At 40.1% G+C, this 20,066-nt stretch overlaps 1 protein-coding gene and 2 long non-coding RNA genes across 4 annotated transcripts; all 3 read right to left on the bottom strand.

Annotated features, from left to right (window-relative positions):
- Positions 1 to 19: 19 nt before the first annotated feature.
- Positions 20 to 2,011, bottom strand: LOC134186994 (uncharacterized). Its single transcript, XM_062655102.1, has 4 exons — positions 1,827 to 2,011; positions 1,412 to 1,759; positions 1,296 to 1,331; positions 20 to 1,224 (listed from the first exon to the last, which is right to left on the bottom strand). Exons 1-4 carry the CDS (start codon positions 1,879 to 1,881, stop codon positions 923 to 925), a joined length of 741 nt encoding a protein of 246 aa, XP_062511086.1. The 5' UTR covers positions 1,882 to 2,011; the 3' UTR covers positions 20 to 922.
- A 1,681-nt stretch (positions 2,012 to 3,692) lies between these two features.
- LOC134186798 (uncharacterized) lies at positions 3,693 to 6,876 on the bottom strand. 2 transcript variants are annotated; one of them, XR_009971002.1, is made up of 3 exons: positions 6,727 to 6,876; positions 4,851 to 5,444; positions 3,693 to 4,794 (listed from the first exon to the last, which is right to left on the bottom strand). It is a non-coding gene; the product is annotated as an uncharacterized LOC134186798 (long non-coding RNA). The 2 variants fall into 2 exon arrangements; XR_009971001.1 differs by lacking the exon at positions 6,727 to 6,876 and having other exon boundaries at positions 4,851 to 6,197.
- A 1,587-nt stretch (positions 6,877 to 8,463) lies between these two features.
- On the bottom strand, positions 8,464 to 13,934 carry LOC134186827 (uncharacterized). The gene is made up of 7 exons (XR_009971007.1): positions 13,696 to 13,934; positions 10,160 to 10,211; positions 10,044 to 10,088; positions 9,707 to 9,899; positions 9,468 to 9,641; positions 8,987 to 9,403; positions 8,464 to 8,928 (listed from the first exon to the last, which is right to left on the bottom strand). It is a non-coding gene; the product is annotated as an uncharacterized LOC134186827 (long non-coding RNA).
- Positions 13,935 to 20,066: the final 6,132 nt, after the last annotated feature.

Below are 20,066 nucleotides of genomic sequence, written 5' to 3'. Positions count from 1 at the left end.
ACACAAACCTGTTGGCTGTTTAGCCATTGAGCTTTTCACTTAACTAGTAATAACTCAAAGCTGTGACATCTTAGTAAAACTATAGTTTATATGGTACTGGTAGCAGATTGTTTATCTAGCTATATTATAGTTTGTTTTGCCGTATCGTTGCAGTACATAGTAAACGATAGCTATGTCAATTAATTAATTATTAGGACATCACAAAAATCTGTACGTGTTTCTGCTCTCTTACGTTAGAATTATTATGCTTTTTATTATACAGCTGCAACTAATGACAATGCTAGCACTTACATGTATTTAACTGTTAATGCTAGGTATTTGAACAAGCTAGCTATAGCTCTTTTCTAGCTATACACAGTACGCGCGCGACACCAAGAAGAAGAATATAGCGCATGAAGTGGATTGTGCCATTGGTCTCGAGCTTCTAGCTCAGTCGTACTGTACCTCTATGTATCTAGGAAGGTATAAGTACAGCAAAGTCGTAATGGCCTGTTGTATTTGACAAACAGTTGGGTAACTGGTATGCTCACTGCATCGTCTTATCAGGTTATAATCCGCTTTCTGGGCTCTGAAGCCTATCAGTATAGCAAGGAAGTCGACATACATGCATGTGAAACAGGTGCAGCATGCAACAAAGCATTTGAATATGCATGCATGCAATCATCGAATTTAATTAATTACCCCAGCCCATATTGCACTAGTGAATATAATCAGTTTGCGTAAGTTAACTGCCATATTAAATGAACAAAGACAAAGCAATGCAACAGTACGGTTATATTAACAGCAACTATAGAAACCTTTTTATCATTTAGGAATTTACAGATCTTAATGACCATGTGCAACTCACGTTGTACTATCTATCATAGGCAGCATCTAGCTAGGTAGATGCGCGAGTATCTTGAGAAGTAGTCTTACTTTCACTTTAAATTTGATGCACATTATTATCCACCATTTCTACCTCTGTTTCTTGTCTGGTTGACCTTGTCCTCTTACACCATTTGTGATAAAGAAAAACCACAACCAAACACAGCCAAACTGCCGTCATTAGAACAGATATGACAATCAGAACAACAACAAAGACGACGGGACCAAACGTCGAGCTCTGTCTTTGGTCATCGATAAAAGAGGAAGTTGATGAACCAGCTTGTGTTGTGTGATGAAAGTCAGAGTGTGAGCTCAATCTATCACTTGCGTCCGGACCATTCTCGTTTAGCCATCGCGTCACTAGACAGAAAATTCGTAAAATTGTGCATCAGTCTATTGCAAAGTTTAGTATCTTCGCTAACACAACTTGCCTGATTCCTGATTGGACGGCCATGTAGGTGGTTCTCCTTGAAAAAACAGAGAAGACCGGTATTGTAGTGCACGATCGCGACAGCAAACGTTTAGTTAGTTTTGTCCGTGCACTCACCTGCTACGGTGTCGATCGATACGCTAACATTCTTGACCAATTCTCGATCTAGTCGAAGACCATCAATTTGTCGCTGAATACAACAAAATAGACCAGCAGAGTTGAAGGTGATTGAACCGAATCGCAACGTTTTTGCACTAATCTTTCCGCAGCTACACGTACAAACTGCACCCGCAGCAATACCATCCTTCGAGCACGATTTCACTGGCACCGATTGCCCTTTGCGTATTTGTCTCCATTCAACGAGATCTGCAGAATTCGACGACGTGCAAGTGATATTGTACTCTTTCTCTCCGATGCGAACTGACCGCACTCCCTTGATCACGATCAGAGCGCTTGCAAAGCTCTCTGCAAAAAAGATCAGCTCCATCAGTGTCATGTGTGTCATCACCTAATATGCAATACTGCTACATACGGAAAGCAGAGAAAACGACAATAACAACCCGAATGCACACTCTAAACATTTTCATGTGTGCTACTACAAGGTCGTGTATCGATGAGCTGTCTAGAGAGCAAATACAAAGAGTCAGCTGACGGTACAACGACACCCAGTAGAGAGGAGGGTCTCGTGCATAATTGCGCAAGCCTCTAATTACGACGTCACACAAACGATGAAGACTCAGGGACAGCCCGGAATCTCAATATTCTTACAAATCTGTTTTGCAAGGATTTCTCCCTAGCCATTCAATGACCCACATTTCATTACAACATCGAGTAGAACGGCTATAGGCAGTCGTGCATACTAGACACAGACCGACCGACAAGAAGATAGACTTACATATCTAAGTACATACAGATGGACAAAGTGACTATTCCATGATCTTGTCATTTCCTAGATATTGCTGTTCTTGATTAGAGCCAATTCAGCTAAGCACACGTGTAAATTAGATACACGAAAAAATCCGTTAGTTTGTGAGAGTCGTATACACGTTTAGTAGCTGGCAGATATAGACTGAATGTAGAGCGTTATATACGTCAAAAGACAAACACTTCACAGTTTTACTCTGTACTACGTGTCCTAGTGTGTAGCGTACTATATGCCACTGATCTACAACGATACCGCGGACCGTCTGATCGTCTCCACGTCCTCTCCACTCAGATATGCTATCGATCTTTAAATCAAAACGTCACACAGCTCTTTTCAACCGATTCAATACTGTCTGGACATGATACATAATCGATATCTAGCTATATGCAAATACATGTTTAATTTCTTAGGAGCTCTGTATATATTTTCCTTTTGTCCTTGTATATTAACCTATTCTAGACAGGGTGTCTGGTGGATTCGCCACTATGGCGGAAGACTCCCCTGTCTAGATAAACCAGTTCAGTTCAGTTCAGTTCTGATTGGCGTGGGTGTGCATGAACTCGCGCCTGCGAAACTGCAACCTCTATGTGTCACAAACAAGAACTTTCACCCGAGCTAAGCTGCTGGTAAACTATACTGTCTCGTCAGAGACGAGGCAATCAGTGATATCTAGGCGTGAAGTTCTAATTTGATCGGACAGTCTGACAGCATGTAGTGCGTTTCACTAGTCACGTGCAGCAGCACAGTTGCAACTAGTTAACTATCTAACATTCTGCATTGCTGGCAGCCTGCAGTGGATGCTGTAAAATGCAACTCGTATGCGCCTGTAATGTACAACAAATAGAAATTCTAAATCCGTTGCAAACGACTTCGTGGTGTCAAATACAGTCTGCATGTCTATCAGAGTAGGTAATGAGCGTCTCTACAAGTAAACGTTTTACGACTGCATGCATCAACTGGAATCTGATTATCAATCCATCAACGTACTATACAATAAAATTACCTGAGGACTCAATATCCTTAGTCTACTGTTGCTATCAGGTCGAGTGTGCTGGTCACCAGTACTAGAGGCGACGGAAGCGGGGCCGTGGGGTGCGTGCCCCACAAAATCTTCGTCGCTAGCTGTTTGATATGTTGGCCTAGTGACTGTTCAGTGTTAATTCATCGCTCAAAGAGAGCTAGTCTAATTGTTAAAAAATTTTGTGCCCCGTCTAGCTCTTTCAGCAAAGGCCTGAAGCCTAATATATTTACAATGCTACAAATTTCAGTAGCTAGACTAGTCTAACAAGTTTCTGACACTGACCTTTACAAATGTCGAGCGCAAAGTGACGTGTAGCTCGGTCTTTGTTCTATTGCTCTAGTTAGGATGTCGTAAACATATATATATATATATATATATATATATATATATATATATATATATATATATATATATATATATATATATAGACATTCTCAATCGGGAAACTAATGTGTATGCATACAAACAACGTATATTAGATAACTGACAACACAAATCGATCTAAGAGCTAGACACGTACGACTAGAACAAGTTTATTCCTCGATGTCGATCCATTCTTGCAATACACGCGTACGTACACATACATGCAGTAAGTAAATGCGGTCACAAGCTTGCAAGTAGACGACCGACAACCAACGGCAACTATCCTTCTGTACCGATCAAATTCAATAAGGTTTGCGGTTTCTTTGGTATGACGTATCTATACCCTAGACTCAATCAAAAAAACAAAACAAAAACTCATCCTTGACGCCACTGAACCCATGCAAAAAATGATATGGCCTAATTTCTATCTCGAATCTTTCCTGTACGTGTTCGTATAATATAATAGCAAGCTTCATAACATCTTCCAGACCATTAGCAGTACAGTACCACAGATAACAGATGTCCTGAATGCACAATGATTACTATCTATGTAGTTATAGGCAGTTTGCATTCAAATATTGTTAGTGCAAGTACCATCACCGTACGTATTCGGTCACTTGGGTATTCATCTCGTACAGACAGTTCCTTTGCAAACTCGGACATAGGATTAGGTAGATGGTGATTATACATATGCGTTGTCTACATATACTGCAATCTAATAATACAAGTATACTAGCAGAAGTCAGTAACTGAGCAAATCATGTATGACCTTTCCCCTCTCAGCAAGCATATTATACATATTAGATTTAGCACACACATGATCCACAACACACCCTAAAATGCTGACATTACTCAGCCATTGCGATCTATAGTCAAGAGCCTGAGGACATCCATTCCCTAGCTGAAACCCGACCGACCATTTCTGTCAGCTAGTGCTTGACCTACCCTGTGCCTACTTTCCTTACCTGCCACCATCTGCGTTGTAGGTATATCAGTAAGAATGTTAACCAAATTGTAGTCATTCCCAAAGAAATCGCAATCAGCAGACCAAGCAGTATGTGTGAAAGCATGCTCTGTCTGACCAATTCGAGAGCTTGGTGCCAGAGTAACAGAGTCCAGACCATCGAAGTGATTTATCAAATAGGTTCGGTAGAGAAGATAGCTCATTCTTCACTTCTGCGTGATCAGTTGCTAATCAAATAGTAAATGGAAAGGCGACATCCAACACACGTTACAATACAACACACCTGAAACTGTTTCTTGCCCATGAGCAATGTAACCTGCAGTTGCACAACTCAAAACAGATTCGTTGCAGCGCCAATACGTATACAACGTCAAATTTACAATGCACTTCCTGATCGATATGTTCCATTGCTTTAGTTTGCAGGCAATCGACAAGTCTCTGGATGCAGCAGTACTGGCCGACAGAATTCGCAATAACTGAACAAAAACGTGTATGGGAAATTGTACCACAAGCACAAGCACAACTGCAAACTGATCCCAAAGTAGAATCCCACAAAAACAAGGCTGTAGAGTTAGTGTATGGCTGCTTCCTGCATGTTTGGTTGCAATACAGTGTCTCTGTGATATCCATGTTTGTGGAAGTTATATTGTAATGCTTGTCTTCAGTGTCAAAAAGAAGGAAACAAGAAGGAAACAAGAAGGACTTGTACAAGCTCAATTTGTGCACTAGAGACTGCAAAATAAGCAAATCACTGTCGAACTTATCTCCACCTACAATGCAAAACCTACTCCAACACAAACCAAATAACAAAACAATAGCCCAGATGCACTTCTTAGACATGCTTGGTACTGATACTAGACAGAATCTCTTCAATGAGCTAAAACAAGACCAAACGGAGCGTCAGCTGACAAAGCATTCCAGAAGTATGTATGATAGAAGGCGGAGCTATCTATAATTATGTCATAATTTCCGGCTCACACGCATGTTCATAGATAACAAAATGGAAGTCTGCAAAGAGAGCACTCTTTTAACCTAGCAGCATCCTACTATACAGCATAAAGCAAGCAGACAAAGTCATCAATTTACTTCATAAAATTGGTGTCAAAATGATTTTCTTTCAGCTTTAATTGCAGCAATTTTAAGGGGTGCCTACACTGGTCTGAAACAACATGCATGGTGGCCATGCAAGTAGTCGAACAATATAGTTTCCATATGGTTAAAAGGAAACAATACAAGTAGTAAACACCAGTAGTTCAGCTATCAATTAACACAGAACATTACCTTATACAACAAAATAGCCATTTAGTTAACATAGCTACCATAAGGCATCAATCTCCTATAGCCTGTTGCTAGTCAAAGTCAAATTGCAAATTTAAGTCTCAAAAGACAAAATGCAAAAAGGAGAAATGCATAACAATTATAGCTTATTGTAAACACTTCAGAGTTATTTCTGTTATTTCTGTTTGCCAATGTCACTGCATGAGTCTGCATGACATTGACAAACAGAAATAACTCCAAGCATACCTTTGAGAGCAATTTAAGTCTGCAGCTTAATGTATACAATGTAGTCCAGTGCCATACAACCAAAACCAAACAGATCAACAAGTAAAGAATCAGACAATTAAGCGTCCATTTCTCAAAAGATCAAAATATTGTACAACTAACCATTGACAAGTACAGTTTTACTTGGTGATTTCAGTCTCTTGCTGCAAATTTCCAAGATCAGCACATTGTCTGCTTGTGATATATCCAGCATAGTATAAATATAAATGTTTTTGATGGAAGATATAATTGTGAAAATTGAAAAATCCAAATATGCAATACGTCTAGTAGCAAACAAACATATTCATAAATTTATAGATTAATTGAGAGCAGAAACAATAAATGAGTACAAAGACAATCACTCGATGCAATTCACTTAGTAAATCGTTGTAGTATACCACCTACTAATATCCTCAGTAAAATAAAATTCTTAGCTTTAGGCTACATTTTCCTGTCTAAAGTTGTAGTCTACATATCTATAGCTTACATACACAAACTATCGCAATTGTGCAGCATATATATAAGAGAAATTCTAAATATTGAAAATCACTTGAAATAACATAGCCTCTAGAAACAAGCTCAAAAAAAGCACTTGCGTAGTAAGAATACAAACTGACCAGTTCTCTAAGTACTGACAGAACAATATCTGAAAATCATTGCCAATCACACTGGAAATATATAAGATGAAAATGACTCTACACGATCTGTTGATATCAACATAAGTTGGAACGGCAAGTAGACGCATGCGTATGTGCGTCGGTACTGGCAGAGCTCCGCCAGGCGGCAGACTACCGTGTCTCCCTCTAGCTACTGTTTCAGGTTTCCTGCAAGAAAATAACGTAATGACATTACAATAATGCTGCAGAACATATTAATTAACTTATTGCTAGGCGCCCTATGTAGAAATTGTACGCAAAACGTCCAACGAATCTAGCGTTTGAAAATTCTAGCATCAACTGGAAGTATTAAACAGATTAATTAACCTATAGCTCAAAAGACTAACACCTCACACTTTCACTCTGTTCGTGACGCAACCTATCCAAGTCTGTACGACTCAAGTTGTCTCGCGTAGCCAGACCCCATCGCCGCGTCATGAGGTACCGCACTGTACAGTGTACGTGATTGGTGAGTGTGGGCGTGGCATCCGGGGTTTCATAGGCGGGGCAGCTCAGTCATTTGGATAGCCGGCTAACGGATACATTCTTTCTTTGTTGTGTCTCTTGTGTTCAATTACATTTATTCTTACCAATCTTTGAGTCTTATGCTACAGTGGGTAAACCTGAGTATCAAATCGCGAAATTGCAACCTCGACGTGTCGCAAATCCTAACCTCTAGAGTTACACCAAGCCTAGACAAATTCCTCATCACAACGACTAAGAAATTGTAAATAAAATTATTATATAGAAATCCAAGAGCGAATGTCTGACTTCATCAGCGATGCCTAGGCAGCAGTAATGCAAGACAATAAAATTTTATTAAAGGACCGACAGGAAACAATTTCCTGCTTGCACATACTGATTGGCCTAATAACATACGTACATGTATAGCGCCTACACGTAAGACTGCCTGCTAGCTAGTGTCCTATATATATATATATATATATATATATATATATATATATATATATATACGTGGATGTAAAAATGTCCCGTCTCTTTACTTCTAGTGCTGGTCACCACAACCACCACCAGTTCGTGTCCACAATAATTCTCACCAATTTTCTAATATTCACCGTCCAATATCGCACCATAGCATTAATATCGGATATGAGGTCACGTGCAGCTCGGTTTTCACCTTTGCTGAAACATTTCTTGAATGAAGACGTTTTTTCCAATCGGATAACACTCTGACCATTGCATACAAACGATCTACAGATTACTAGCAACACGAATCAATACGGTTGACAGAGTATAGTTTGCTCCCTCGATTCCATGGAATATAACTGCAGTACTCAACAAGTAAATTATTGCGGTCACAAGTGTGCACGGCCACCGACGGTAAATATTTCTTCTCTCATGGTCAAATTCTAATTAAAGTTTGCAGTTTCATTGGTATGACCCTCATCATACTTGCAACTGCAATTGATCGGTCACTGAACCCACTGTCTCTCTATTCTTGACAACGTTTCATAAATAGGAAGCTTCGCGTATTCCAGACTACTGGCAGTGCTCATCGAAGTCCAAATGTCCGAACTGATAAATTACTACGTAGTCGGACAATCTTAATTTCGTGCATGCAGATATTGCTCTGCAAGTACATGCATGCAGTCAACATGTTATATGCATGTGCATTCGGTCACTTGGCTATCTATAGGCAACGGTACTACACCTTGTCTACATGTGTACATACCGCAATCCAATAATACAGATACTGTTTACTAACCGAAACCAGTAAGTTAATCAATTAATTAACTGAGCTCGTCATGTAAGATAAATATCACCTTTCCACTCTCAACAAGAATTTGGCACACAAACACATACCGGTAATAGTAATTCACAACACGACCGCGTTTTAAACTGCCAACGTTCTCATATCCTACTCAGCCAGTGCTGGAGTACGTTACTCTGTGCGTACCGTATTTTGCTGTCTTGCCTGCCACCATCTACGATGTAGGTACATCAGTAAGAATGTCAACCAAATTGTAGTCATTCCCAAAGAAATTGCAATCAGCAGACCAAGTAGTATGTGTGAAAGCATGCTCTCTGTCTGACCAATTCCAGAGCCTGGCACCATGGTAACAGATTCTAAGCCATCGAAGCGATTTACCAATTGTAGCGGTAGAGACAATGGCGCATGTTTCACTTCTGCATGATCAGTTGCTAATCCAATAATAAATTCAAAGGTGAGATACCCAACACACATCGCAATTCAACTCACCTGACACTGTTTCTTGATCACCAGCAATGCAACCTGCAGTTACACAAATTACAACCGATTTGTTGCAGCTCAAATGTTTAGAAGACGTCAAGTCTACAATGCACATCCTGGTGTGTTTTGCTGCTTTGGTCCGAACATGACCGATCAGTTTCTGGATGCAGCAGTACCGGCCCACAGAAGTCACAACAACTGCACAACAATGGGCAGTTACAGTGCAAGCAGAAGCACAACTGCACACTGCTCCAAAATCAGAATCCCATAAACAACAAGTCTGCAGGCCCGATGGCCACTTCCCGCATATTTGGCTCCCATGCAGTAACCCTGTGATATCCATGTTTGTGCAAGTTATGTTGGGCTGCTTGTCTTCGGTGTCATCAAAAAGAACTTGCACAAGCTCAATTCTGGCCTTACAGACATCTAATGCAAAGAACAAGCATATTAGTGTCAAATTTATCTACATACGCTAGGGCGCAAACCCTACTCCAACACAAACTGAGCAAGAACAAGCAACTGGCCCAGGTGCACTCTTTAGACATGTTTGACAGTGCTCCTAAACAAATTCTCTTCAGTGAGCCAAAACAAGGCCAAACGGAGCGTCAGCTGACAATGCATCCCAGTGAATAATAAGGCGGAGCTATCTCTAATTGTACACGCCCTTCAAAAACAAAAATATGCACTTATTTGGAATCATGCCAAATGAAATGTGAAAAACTGCAGTACACTTGCACATCTTAACAAGAAGCATCCTATCTTCTAGACTACAGCGTACTATGAAAGAAAACAACTTCAATCAATTTAATTAATTAACTGAGGATGTTGAAACGGTTTGATCTTGACTGCACGTGCCATAGACTCGCCTATACCACTCTTCATAGAGGCCATGTATTCAAAACATTATGGTTTCCGTGTCGTTCTAAGGAAACAATACAAGTAGGTAATTCAGATAGCTAGATCTAGCTAGCTATATCAATCTACCCAAACCTTTTACATAAATAAGCAAATTAGCAACAGTATAGAGATTCATTTAAACACTTGGCTACCATAAGACAGCTCCTACCTTCTTGTTATTCAATGTCAAATTACAAACTCAAGTCTCAAGAAGCTAATGACAAACGCAAAAAAAGAGAATCAATTAAACATCGACCATGCAATTTCTATGAAAATTGTAGATACCAGATATGATTGTGGAGATTGAAATTAACCCACAATACGCTGTTAGAGTGATCTAGTAGCAAACAAATACATTTAATTTATTATAATTTACAAATAAATAACAACCTACAACATGCAAACTTGTGCAAACTTGAAAACAAACTATACTCAATCAGTCTAAAAAATGCATTTTGCATTGATAGAGTGCAAGTATACCTACTCTAGACTGGCACTATCACACGTTAATTAAATTTAAACCCATAAGCTACATGCATTTCTCAGTCTGTAGAAAATTGTAGTGCAAGTCTACACACTAGACAAGTGGATACGTGCACCTGTACATAAGCTAGACATACCTGTATGAAATAAAAAACTATTTTAGCCTTTCCTCCAACGTACAAGGTTTGCACGTGACGCCTTGTGGTCAGCCTCTAAGATTAGAGTCCCGGATCTAACCGAGGGCTAAGACACGCCCCTCTTCCAACCTGTATATACACATACATTACTAGCCTCGTACCCAGGCCCTCTTCTCCGGGCGCGCAAGAGGGCCTGGGTACGAGGCTAATACATTACTAGCCTCGAATTTCCAGACCAGAGAGCACGAAGTTCGAGGCTAATAGATACGGAAGCCGACAGGTGCGCATTTATGTCAACGCGTTATACAGTATATATACAGTATATTTATACAGTATATTATACAGTATATTATACAGTATATTATACAGTTTATATACAGTATATATACAGTATATTATACAGTATATTTACAGTATATTATACAGTATATTATACAGTATATTTACAGTATATGTACAGTATATTATACAGTATATATATATATATATATATATATATATATATATATATATATACAGTATTTTATACAGTATATTATACAGTATATTATATAGTATTTATACAACATATTATACAGTATACTATACAGTGTATTATACAGTATATGTCCGGATGGAGCATCTATCTAGAACAGTATGAACAATTTTTAGTTAATTAACTAATTAATAATGTAATTACAGTCTGTCAAAAATATATTGAGTCTAATAATAGTTTTATAGGTCTAAGGTGTTTGCACAGTTTACAGCAGGAAATGGTATTATTCATGTTCAGATTTTCTTAATTAATTTGCTTATTTTCTTATCATCTGATCACTATGAATGGTTTCTAGTGGTTGGTGGAAATTATGAGCTGTTAAGAATTTGGTGTTCAAGTTTTTGTAAGAGAGGATGTTGGAGTTGTGACTGGCTCAAGCACTCGTTTTGTATCGAACAACGCTCGTCTCGAGGGTTATGCTAACATATCTCACCAGCTGATCTAGATCTATTATACTTATAAATCCATCAAATGCACGGCTACAGAGGAAGCAAAGACAAGATTTGATTTAGGATGGGTTACTGTCATGGAAAGTAGAAGGTTGATTTGGATAGTCAGGTTACATTTGCAACCACTGAGTGGGAAGTCTATAGGTAATGGGAGTAATTGCGGCTCTCACAGAGGTATTTTTGAAACACCGCAGTTAGGAGAAATATGGATTAATAAAGATCAATTATGGCAGTATTGGCTGCAGAAATAACTGCAAACTACCAAAAAGGACAACTGCAACTACTGTGAATGGTTCTATAGCAGACAATCAAGACTACCAAATCAGACTGGATTTCTATTCAAGCACTACATGTTTTTGATTCTGCTTGTAGATTATTTTTACTGCTTGAGATGGTTTATTTTGTGTGATATGGATATGTTTAGTCTATACTCTTCAATTTTACAAGCCTTTGTTGAATGTGTCAGCAGCAACTTGTTATTAACGATATTCATGAATGTTGTAAGAAATATACTGTACATATACTTTAAAATAAGTCAAGAATTCCTACAATGCTTCATTTAGGATGTGAATTGCATGCAAGTTATACTATTTTTAGAATTCACTATTGTTTATATTAATATTTGGTAACTTGCGTTAGTTCAGAATGGCAGGTGGACGAGTCTGGAAGATCTTTTTTCTCCTCCCCTTTGCATTGTTTGGTGGTGATAACAAAGAAATCTTCCAGACTTGCATTGTCTACCCGCCATTCTGAATAACGCACGTTACCAAATATTAATATAAACAATACGACATTCTAAAAATAGTATTAATAATAATATGCACAACACACGTTGATAAACATGCGCAATTGAGTGTGAATGAAATATATTGAAATGGTTTTCACACAACTCCACAACCAAAAAGTCAAAAATGCAAGTTATCAACATGCAAGCTACGAATAATATTTGTCTATCTCTAACAACAGTGTTATCAGCAGTAAATAAATTTGGCATTGCCTTGCCAGATTTCGCAGTTGCTCCATCATTATAAATTCAATTGATAAATGCTTGACTAATGACTAGTAGAAAGAACTTCACTAATAGCAATTAAAAATTCTTGCTGATGCTATTTCAGACTTGATCCTGTTCTGTACCCCAAGTCTTTACTGTGAAAAGTTAGATTACATTACGAATAGAATCTCCTTTGCCTGCTTGTGGATTCTTCTGCACAGGAAAGAGGGTTCAGTATGACAAGAAAACAATACATGCACACATTCACACATTCACACACACACACACACACACACACACACACACACACACACACACACACACACACACACACACGGACACACACACACACACACACACACGGACACACACACGGACACACATACACGCACAGACATACACGCAGACACACGGGGACACACACACACACACACACACACACACACACACACACACACACACACACACACATATAATATAGTGTATAATATACTGTATATATACTGTATGTTATACTGTATATATGCTGTGTATATACTGTATATAAACTATATATATATATATATATATATACTGTATAATATACTGTATAATATAGTGTATAATATAATGTATAATATACTGTATATATACTGTATAATATAGTGTATATATACTGTATATATACTGTATATATACTGTATAATATACTGTATAATATACCGTATAAAATACTGTATAATATACTGTATATATACTGTATGTTATACTGTATATATGCTGTGTTTATACTGTATATAAACTGTATATATACTGTATAATATACTGTATAATATACTGTATAATATACTGTATAATATACTGTATAATATACTGTATAATATACTGTATAATATCCTGTATAATATACTGTATACATACTGTATATACATCCACAGATAACCACACACCCACACGTGCATGCACATATATGATATGATGATATATCGGTTATTGTAGAGCTTTCATACACAGCATAACAAAATAACATGAATTCACACAATATTTCAATCTAAGGTCCTTCTTCAGCTGGGTATATTAATTTTGAAAATATCTTTTGGAAATTTGTGCAAAGTATAAATCCATAAAACTCTACAATTCCAATAACATAATTACTGAAGATAGCAATCAGCCTGTACAACTGTGTGTAGGTTTGTTATTTATTATTACTCAATCAATCAATCAATTAATTAATTATCTAGACACACCAAAATGCTTTCAACGCACGAGCAATCGTCACATCGTTATAGTATGGCCTCAGAAACCCATTACTCGTATCCAGTTCACTGGAAAGTCGACTCTTGCCGTTTGCACGACTTGTAGTAGACAACAATCCCAAAACGGGGACCCCTTTGAATCAAGCGTTGCCGTTACTGATCGAAGAGCGCACGCACGTTCCACACTTCCGTCATTTAGAATACAACAAGAATCTAGGGCTGTAACGCGACTGTTGAATATGAAATAACGCACGTTATAATGTGTATGTTGTTGATAACAATGAGCAAATGTGTTAAATTGATATTAAACAACACAAATTTTAAAGCGCGTTATAATTTAGTAGCGCGCGCTGCCTTTTGAGATTGTTTATATCAATGCGCACCTTTCGGCCGACAGCAGTGGCCGAGAAGTGCGCGTTGATATAAATGCGCACCTGTCGGCTTCCGTATCTATTAAGATGGTGCGTGCGGGGGCGAGGAGTAGGCGTTCCCTGTAGTACCCATATTTGCCGCCATTTTAGGGGGCAAGTTTCTGTCCTCGGCAGGTATATATCTCTGTTTGCGACGGCGGCTTGTACAACATTTCAAGGACGTTCAACTGTGTGTTAGATGGTACGGCGACAGTATACTAATTGCGAGATTTAAACCAAATTTTATCCGTGAATTCTCGAGTTTGACGTGATTTCGTAGTCTGATGGTCGAGTGCGATAAGCTAATTCTTAGAATAGAGATTATGGAACAGAAGTCTAAAAGCCTCTCCGACGAATCGCAGAAGCGATACGAGGAGAAAGTTGTACCTGCGGGCCTAGAACGGGTAGAACGGAGGCCCTGTGCATCTTTTATTCTGGATCCTTCGTGCAAACGGGATCCAAAAAATTTCTTGCAAACGGGATCCGAGCCGCGTGCTGATACCGACCGCTTCAACCTCTTCATCGATAACAATGCAACGTCTTTGCACCTAGTCTAGCAGTTGTTCGGCCGCGCTCTTTACAGCGACGCGGAGGTCGCCAGTTGCATAATGCCTTTCACTGTGCCAAATGCACCGAAACATGTCACAGATCGCTTTGCAACAATTTTTTGCAGACTCTAAAAGATAAGAGAAGGCGACAGAACAAGTTTGGAGTCGCTGCGTTGTTTCCTCGATTTACTACAAAAAGAATCCGTTTGCACGAAGTTCCCGTTTGCACGAAACTTCGTGCAAACGGAATCCTTTTTGTAGTAAATCGAGGAAACAACGCAGCGACTCCAAACTTGTTCTCTGGTCTTCTCTTATTTTTAGAGTCTGCAAAAAATAGTTGCAAAGCGATCTGTGACATGTTTCGGTGCATTTGGCACAGTGAAAGACATCATGCAAATGGCGACCTTCGTAAAGAGCGCGGCCGAACAACTGCTAGAGTAAGCGTAGAGACGTTGCATTGTTATCGATGAAAAGGTTGAAGCGGTCGGTATCAGCACGCTGTTCGGATCCCGTTTGCAAGAAATTTTTCGGATCCCGTTTGCACGAAGGATCCAGAATAAAAGATGCACAGGTCCGAGATCTCTCTAATGAGTTCTGAGAGATCCGGTTCGGATGCGTTTGGATACTTTTGTATGGGCCGCCTCTTTAGATTCTTCTACCGCACTCCCTGATACCGGAATTAGAGTGACTGCATGAGTCTTTGTGTGTGCCCATATGTAGCGTCGGTTCGTAGCGTTGTAATACAGCTTATCTGAGTACGCTGGTCTCGCCCACATACACGACAGAAGATGGCGAAGAGGATTGATTTGGGATGGAGACTAGAAGACTGGGCAGAATAGAAGAAGATTGGCCTGCTTACCGGGAGCGAGTGGAGCAATACTTCATCGTTAACGGACTTTCGATGGAAGTGGCAGAAGGTGAAGGAGCAGAGGCGGCCGAAGAGAAGAAGAAGACAGCCGTTTTCCTCACCGTGATTGGGGCACACACCTACCAAACAGTGCATAGCTTAGTGTCCCCAAACAAGCCATCGGAACCGATGCTGCAGCAATGATCGACAGGCTGGATAAGTATTTTGCACCCAAGAGAATCATGACCGCGGAACGGTACAGGTTTCATTAGCGTGAACAACTTTCACACGAGTCAGTGGGCACTCGTCTCGCGGAATTACGCAGGGTGACAGAACATTGTTCATTTGCTGCATTCATTGATGAGGCTATTAGAGATAGATTCGTCTGTGGTCTCAGAAATGTTTCTATACAGAAAAAAGCTGCTAACTGAGCCGAATCTTACGCTAACCGAAGCTGTGGAGATGGCAGAGTTTGGAGGTGGCTGAGCAGCAAGTACCTCATCTGTATGCAACGCCAATTAGTGACCAAGGGGGTTAGGCAAATGTGCAGAAGGCAAATAGGAGCCTCCAAGAGCGTTAACTGCAAGTCGGAGAAAGGAAGAAACCAAGCAGAAACCATGCTACAGGTGGTAAAGTGGGACATCCGCACGAGAGATGTTTCTTCCGAGAAAGAGTATGCAACAGCTGCGGCAAGAAGGGACACATTGCAGCGGTCTGCAAGTCAAAGAAGACACAGAAACCAGCCACAACACCCTAGGTGGCAGATGGAGAGATAGAGGATATGATGGTAAACAGTGTTGGAAGAAACAACAGTTCAAGTCTGGTCATCCAACCTTCGATAAATGGCATTCCATATGAAGTTGGATACAGGCACATCTGTTTCCATTATCTCATCTCAGACCAGACGTAAATGGTTTCCTAAACTGGAATTGCAACCTTCCCGAGTGAATCTGAGAACGTTCTCTGGAGAACAACTCGCTGTCTTGGGAGAAGCCAATGTGCACGTGGATTACAAGGGACAGAGTTGTCAGTTGCTTAAGAGTCGTGAAGGGGTCTGGACCACCACTTTTTGGTAGAGACTGGTTAGAGGCTATTCAGTTGGATTGGAAGGAAATAAAACGGGTAAAGGATTATGATCTTACTCTAGAGGAAATGTTGATGAAATATTGAGAACTTTTTCAAGAGGAACTGGGTACGTTGAAAGAGTATACGGCAACACTGGAATTGGCTGAGTAAGCCCAACCAAAGTTCTTCCAAGCTAGGCCGGTACCAAATGCTATACGTGAGCCAATACAGCAAGAATTGGATGGCCTAGAAACACAAGACATAGTGGAGAAAGTGAGCTATAGCGAATGGGCAGCGCCCTGGGTTCCAATCCCAAAGACGGATGGATCCATGCGATTGTGTGGAGACTTTAAAGTCACTGTAAACCCAGCTCTGAAGACAGATCAATATCCACTACCTATAGGCCAGAAGACCTGCATGTTAGCAACCTTAGCAGGAGGTCAATACTTCAGTAAGCTTGACTTGGCACAAGCTTATCTACAGGTGCTTCTAGACAAGGAATCCAGGAAATATGTGACAGTCAACACTCACCAAGGACTGTACCAGTACAAGCGACTTCCATTTGGTATATCAAGCGCGCCCGCCATTTTCCAGCAAATAATGGAAAATGTCCTACAGAGAGTACAAGACATCGTGATCTATTTAGACGATGTTTGGTCACAGGTAAGACCAAGGAAGAACACCTTCAGAATCTGGAAGCAGTGTTCACTCAATTGTCTGAGCACGGGTTGAAGCTCAAGAAGAAGAAATGTTCCTTCATGAAGACACAAGTCGAGTACTTGGGTTACGTTGTCAATGCACAAGGTGTGACACACAGCACCACAAAAGGTGGAAGCTGTAGCTAAAGCACCGGTACCAAGCATTGTTCAGGAACTTTGTTCATTTCTTGGCTTGGTAACTTACTACGGGAAGTTTATTCAGAATTTGACATCATTGGCAAGTCCGTTGAATGCATTGCTGAGAAAAGGGTCTAAGTGGAGGTGGAGTAAACAATGTCAATCAGCTTTTGCGCAGTTGAAGAAAAAATAGTTATCCTCTGCTCAAAATCTTATGCATTATGATTATGACCCGACTCCTCCACTGAAAATGTCTTGTGATGAGCAGTCTTAGCTCATTGATTACCTGACGGTACGGAAAGACCTGTGGCCTATGCTTCTCGTTCCCTTATGCCTACGGAGAGAGACTATGCTCTGATAGAGAGTTTAACCTTGATATTCGGAGTAAAGAGGTTCCACAACTATGTGTACGGAAGGTCCTTCACTCTTGTGATCGACCATAAGCCACATACAATGATTCTGGGAAATAAGAATGGAATACCTCCATTGGCGGCAGCGAGAATCCAACGCTGGACATTGATCTTTTCAGCTTACAAGTACATGTTGGAATTCAGATGTTCACAGGAGCACGGAAATGCAGATGCTTTGTCAAGACTTTCAATTTTTGCAAAGTCTTGACAAGCAGCACATCTGTTTAACGTACGGCAACTAGAAACTTTACCTGTGACAAGCAAGGAAATTGCTCAAGCAACCAGGAAGGACCCGGTCCTGTCTAGAGTCATGATGTACACCTGGGAAGGGTGGCCTCATGAGTGTCACAACAAAAACAAATGAAGTCATATTATTAAAGGAGAAGAACTTACTATTGAAGAGACCTGTCTTATGGGGTATGCATACCATTATTCCTTCATCATTGAGAAGCAAGGTCTTACTGGAGCTACACAATTCTCATTCAGGCATAGTAAAGATGAAGTCATTGGCACGAATTCATGTGTGGTGGCCAAACATAGATGCCATGATTGCTGACACTGAAGTCTTGTGTTGAATGTCAGTCAATGAGTTCAAACCCATCATCAGTTTTTGTGCATCCATGGTCATGGCCGAGTCGAAATTGGCAGAGGTCTTATTGATTTTGCAGGACCAGTTATGGGACGAACGCTACTGGTAGTCGTGGATGCTCGCTCAAAATGGATTGAAGTCATCCCAATGACTACAACAACAGCAGCCAAGAAAGTGGAAGTTCTACGAACTTAAGATTATTCGCGCAGTTTGGACTTCCTGAACAGATCGTATCAGACGACGGTCTTCAGTTCATCACAGAAGAGTTTTCCACATTTCTTCGAATGAATGGAATTAAACATATCAGAAGTCCACCGTATTACCCAGCAACCAATGGCAAAACTGAGAGATTCGTGCAAACCACCAAGAGGAAACTGAAGTTGAAGAAGAACAAGAATGTACCGTTCGACCACATGCTGGCTAATGTATTACTACAGATGAGGAGCACTCCTCATAGTACAACGTGTATCTCTCCAGGGGAGCTGTTTCTGAAATGAAGAATCAGAACGCGACTAGATCTTATACATTCTGAAATAACGTCAACAGTGGAGAATCGTCAGATGGAACAGATGAAACAAAAGTGTGGTCTCTGGGAATTTGATGTCAACCAATCCGTCTTGGTACAATCCTATGGAAGGGATACACCATGGTGTCAAGGGAACGTCATTGAACGATTGAGTCCAGTATCATACAAGCTACAAGTGAATGGAAGATCTGGAAGAGACATATTGACCAATTGAAGGAAAGATTCATATCTCAGACACAAAAGGATTTTCCTCAAGATCTGACCACGAGGATACGTGACACTTCAGTGATGGAGAAGGACACACCAGTTTCAGAAATGCCTAGGTCAGAACCTGAAGTGAATGATCAATTGGGTGAGACAGATAAGACAGAGTTTGCATCATAACAACAACAGGAACAACCATCTACGGTTACTACTACTAATGCACCTGCTGTATCGAGTCCACCGTCTCTCCTCAGAAGGTCATCGAGAATCAAGAAGACACCAGAGCTACTGGACCTTTGGCCTAACCAATGGGAGGAGGTGTGGTGTTTTCATAGTGTGTAAGTATATCCGGAGACTTAGATACCAGAATTAGAGTGACTCAGTCTTTGTGTGTGGACATAGCTAGCGTCGGCTCGAAGCATTATAATGTAGCTTATCTGAGTACACTGGTCTCGCCGGCCCACATATACAACAATTCAAACAGGGTATCTAGTGCAATGTGATGACCTTTGAATTTTCACGTTTTGTTGACAGTTAATTAACCAAAGAGTATTCCTACCTGTTTCTACATTTTGACTGGCAGATATAATGATATCTTGGATGGGATGATTGATAATTTTATCAAGCAGAATTGCACACAAACTGCTTTTTACATTTATCCCTAGGAGAGTTATGCCGAGAACTTACGAAAATGGTGACATGTTGCCAAAGAGAAAACAATCTTTCTCGTGACACAGTTCTGAAATTGTGAGAGAGAATAATAATTAGTCCAGTGAAGATATCCAACGAACCTTTTGTGTAGAACCAAGCAGTGCATGTTGTTGATAATAACTGATGTAGCTAAAATCGTATAAATCAACAAGATCCTAGTTCGTACAGTTACAAGTATGCAGAGTTCTGGCTGAAAAGGCATCTTGTGATATTCAC

Source organism: Corticium candelabrum, chromosome 11 (assembly GCF_963422355.1).
Source record: "Corticium candelabrum chromosome 11, ooCorCand1.1, whole genome shotgun sequence".
NCBI lineage: Eukaryota > Metazoa > Porifera > Homoscleromorpha > Homosclerophorida > Plakinidae > Corticium > Corticium candelabrum.
This window is presented reverse-complemented; position numbering and strand designations above follow the sequence as displayed.

What these genes read in the sequence shown, in the direction of transcription:
- LOC134186994 (XM_062655102.1), bottom strand. Translation starts at nt 1,881, where the DNA reads ATGAAAATGTTTAGAGTGTGCATTCGGGTTGTTATTGTCGTTTTCTCT. An exon ending in TGTCGTTTTCTCTGCTTTCC is followed by an intron (nt 1,760 to 1,826) that starts GTATGTAGCAGT and finishes TCTTTTTTGCAG; the next exon opens with AGAGCTTTGCAAGCGCTCTG. An exon ending in ATCGATCGACACCGTAGCAG is followed by an intron (nt 1,332 to 1,411) that starts GTGAGTGCACGG and finishes TGTTTTTTCAAG; the next exon opens with GAGAACCACCTACATGGCCG.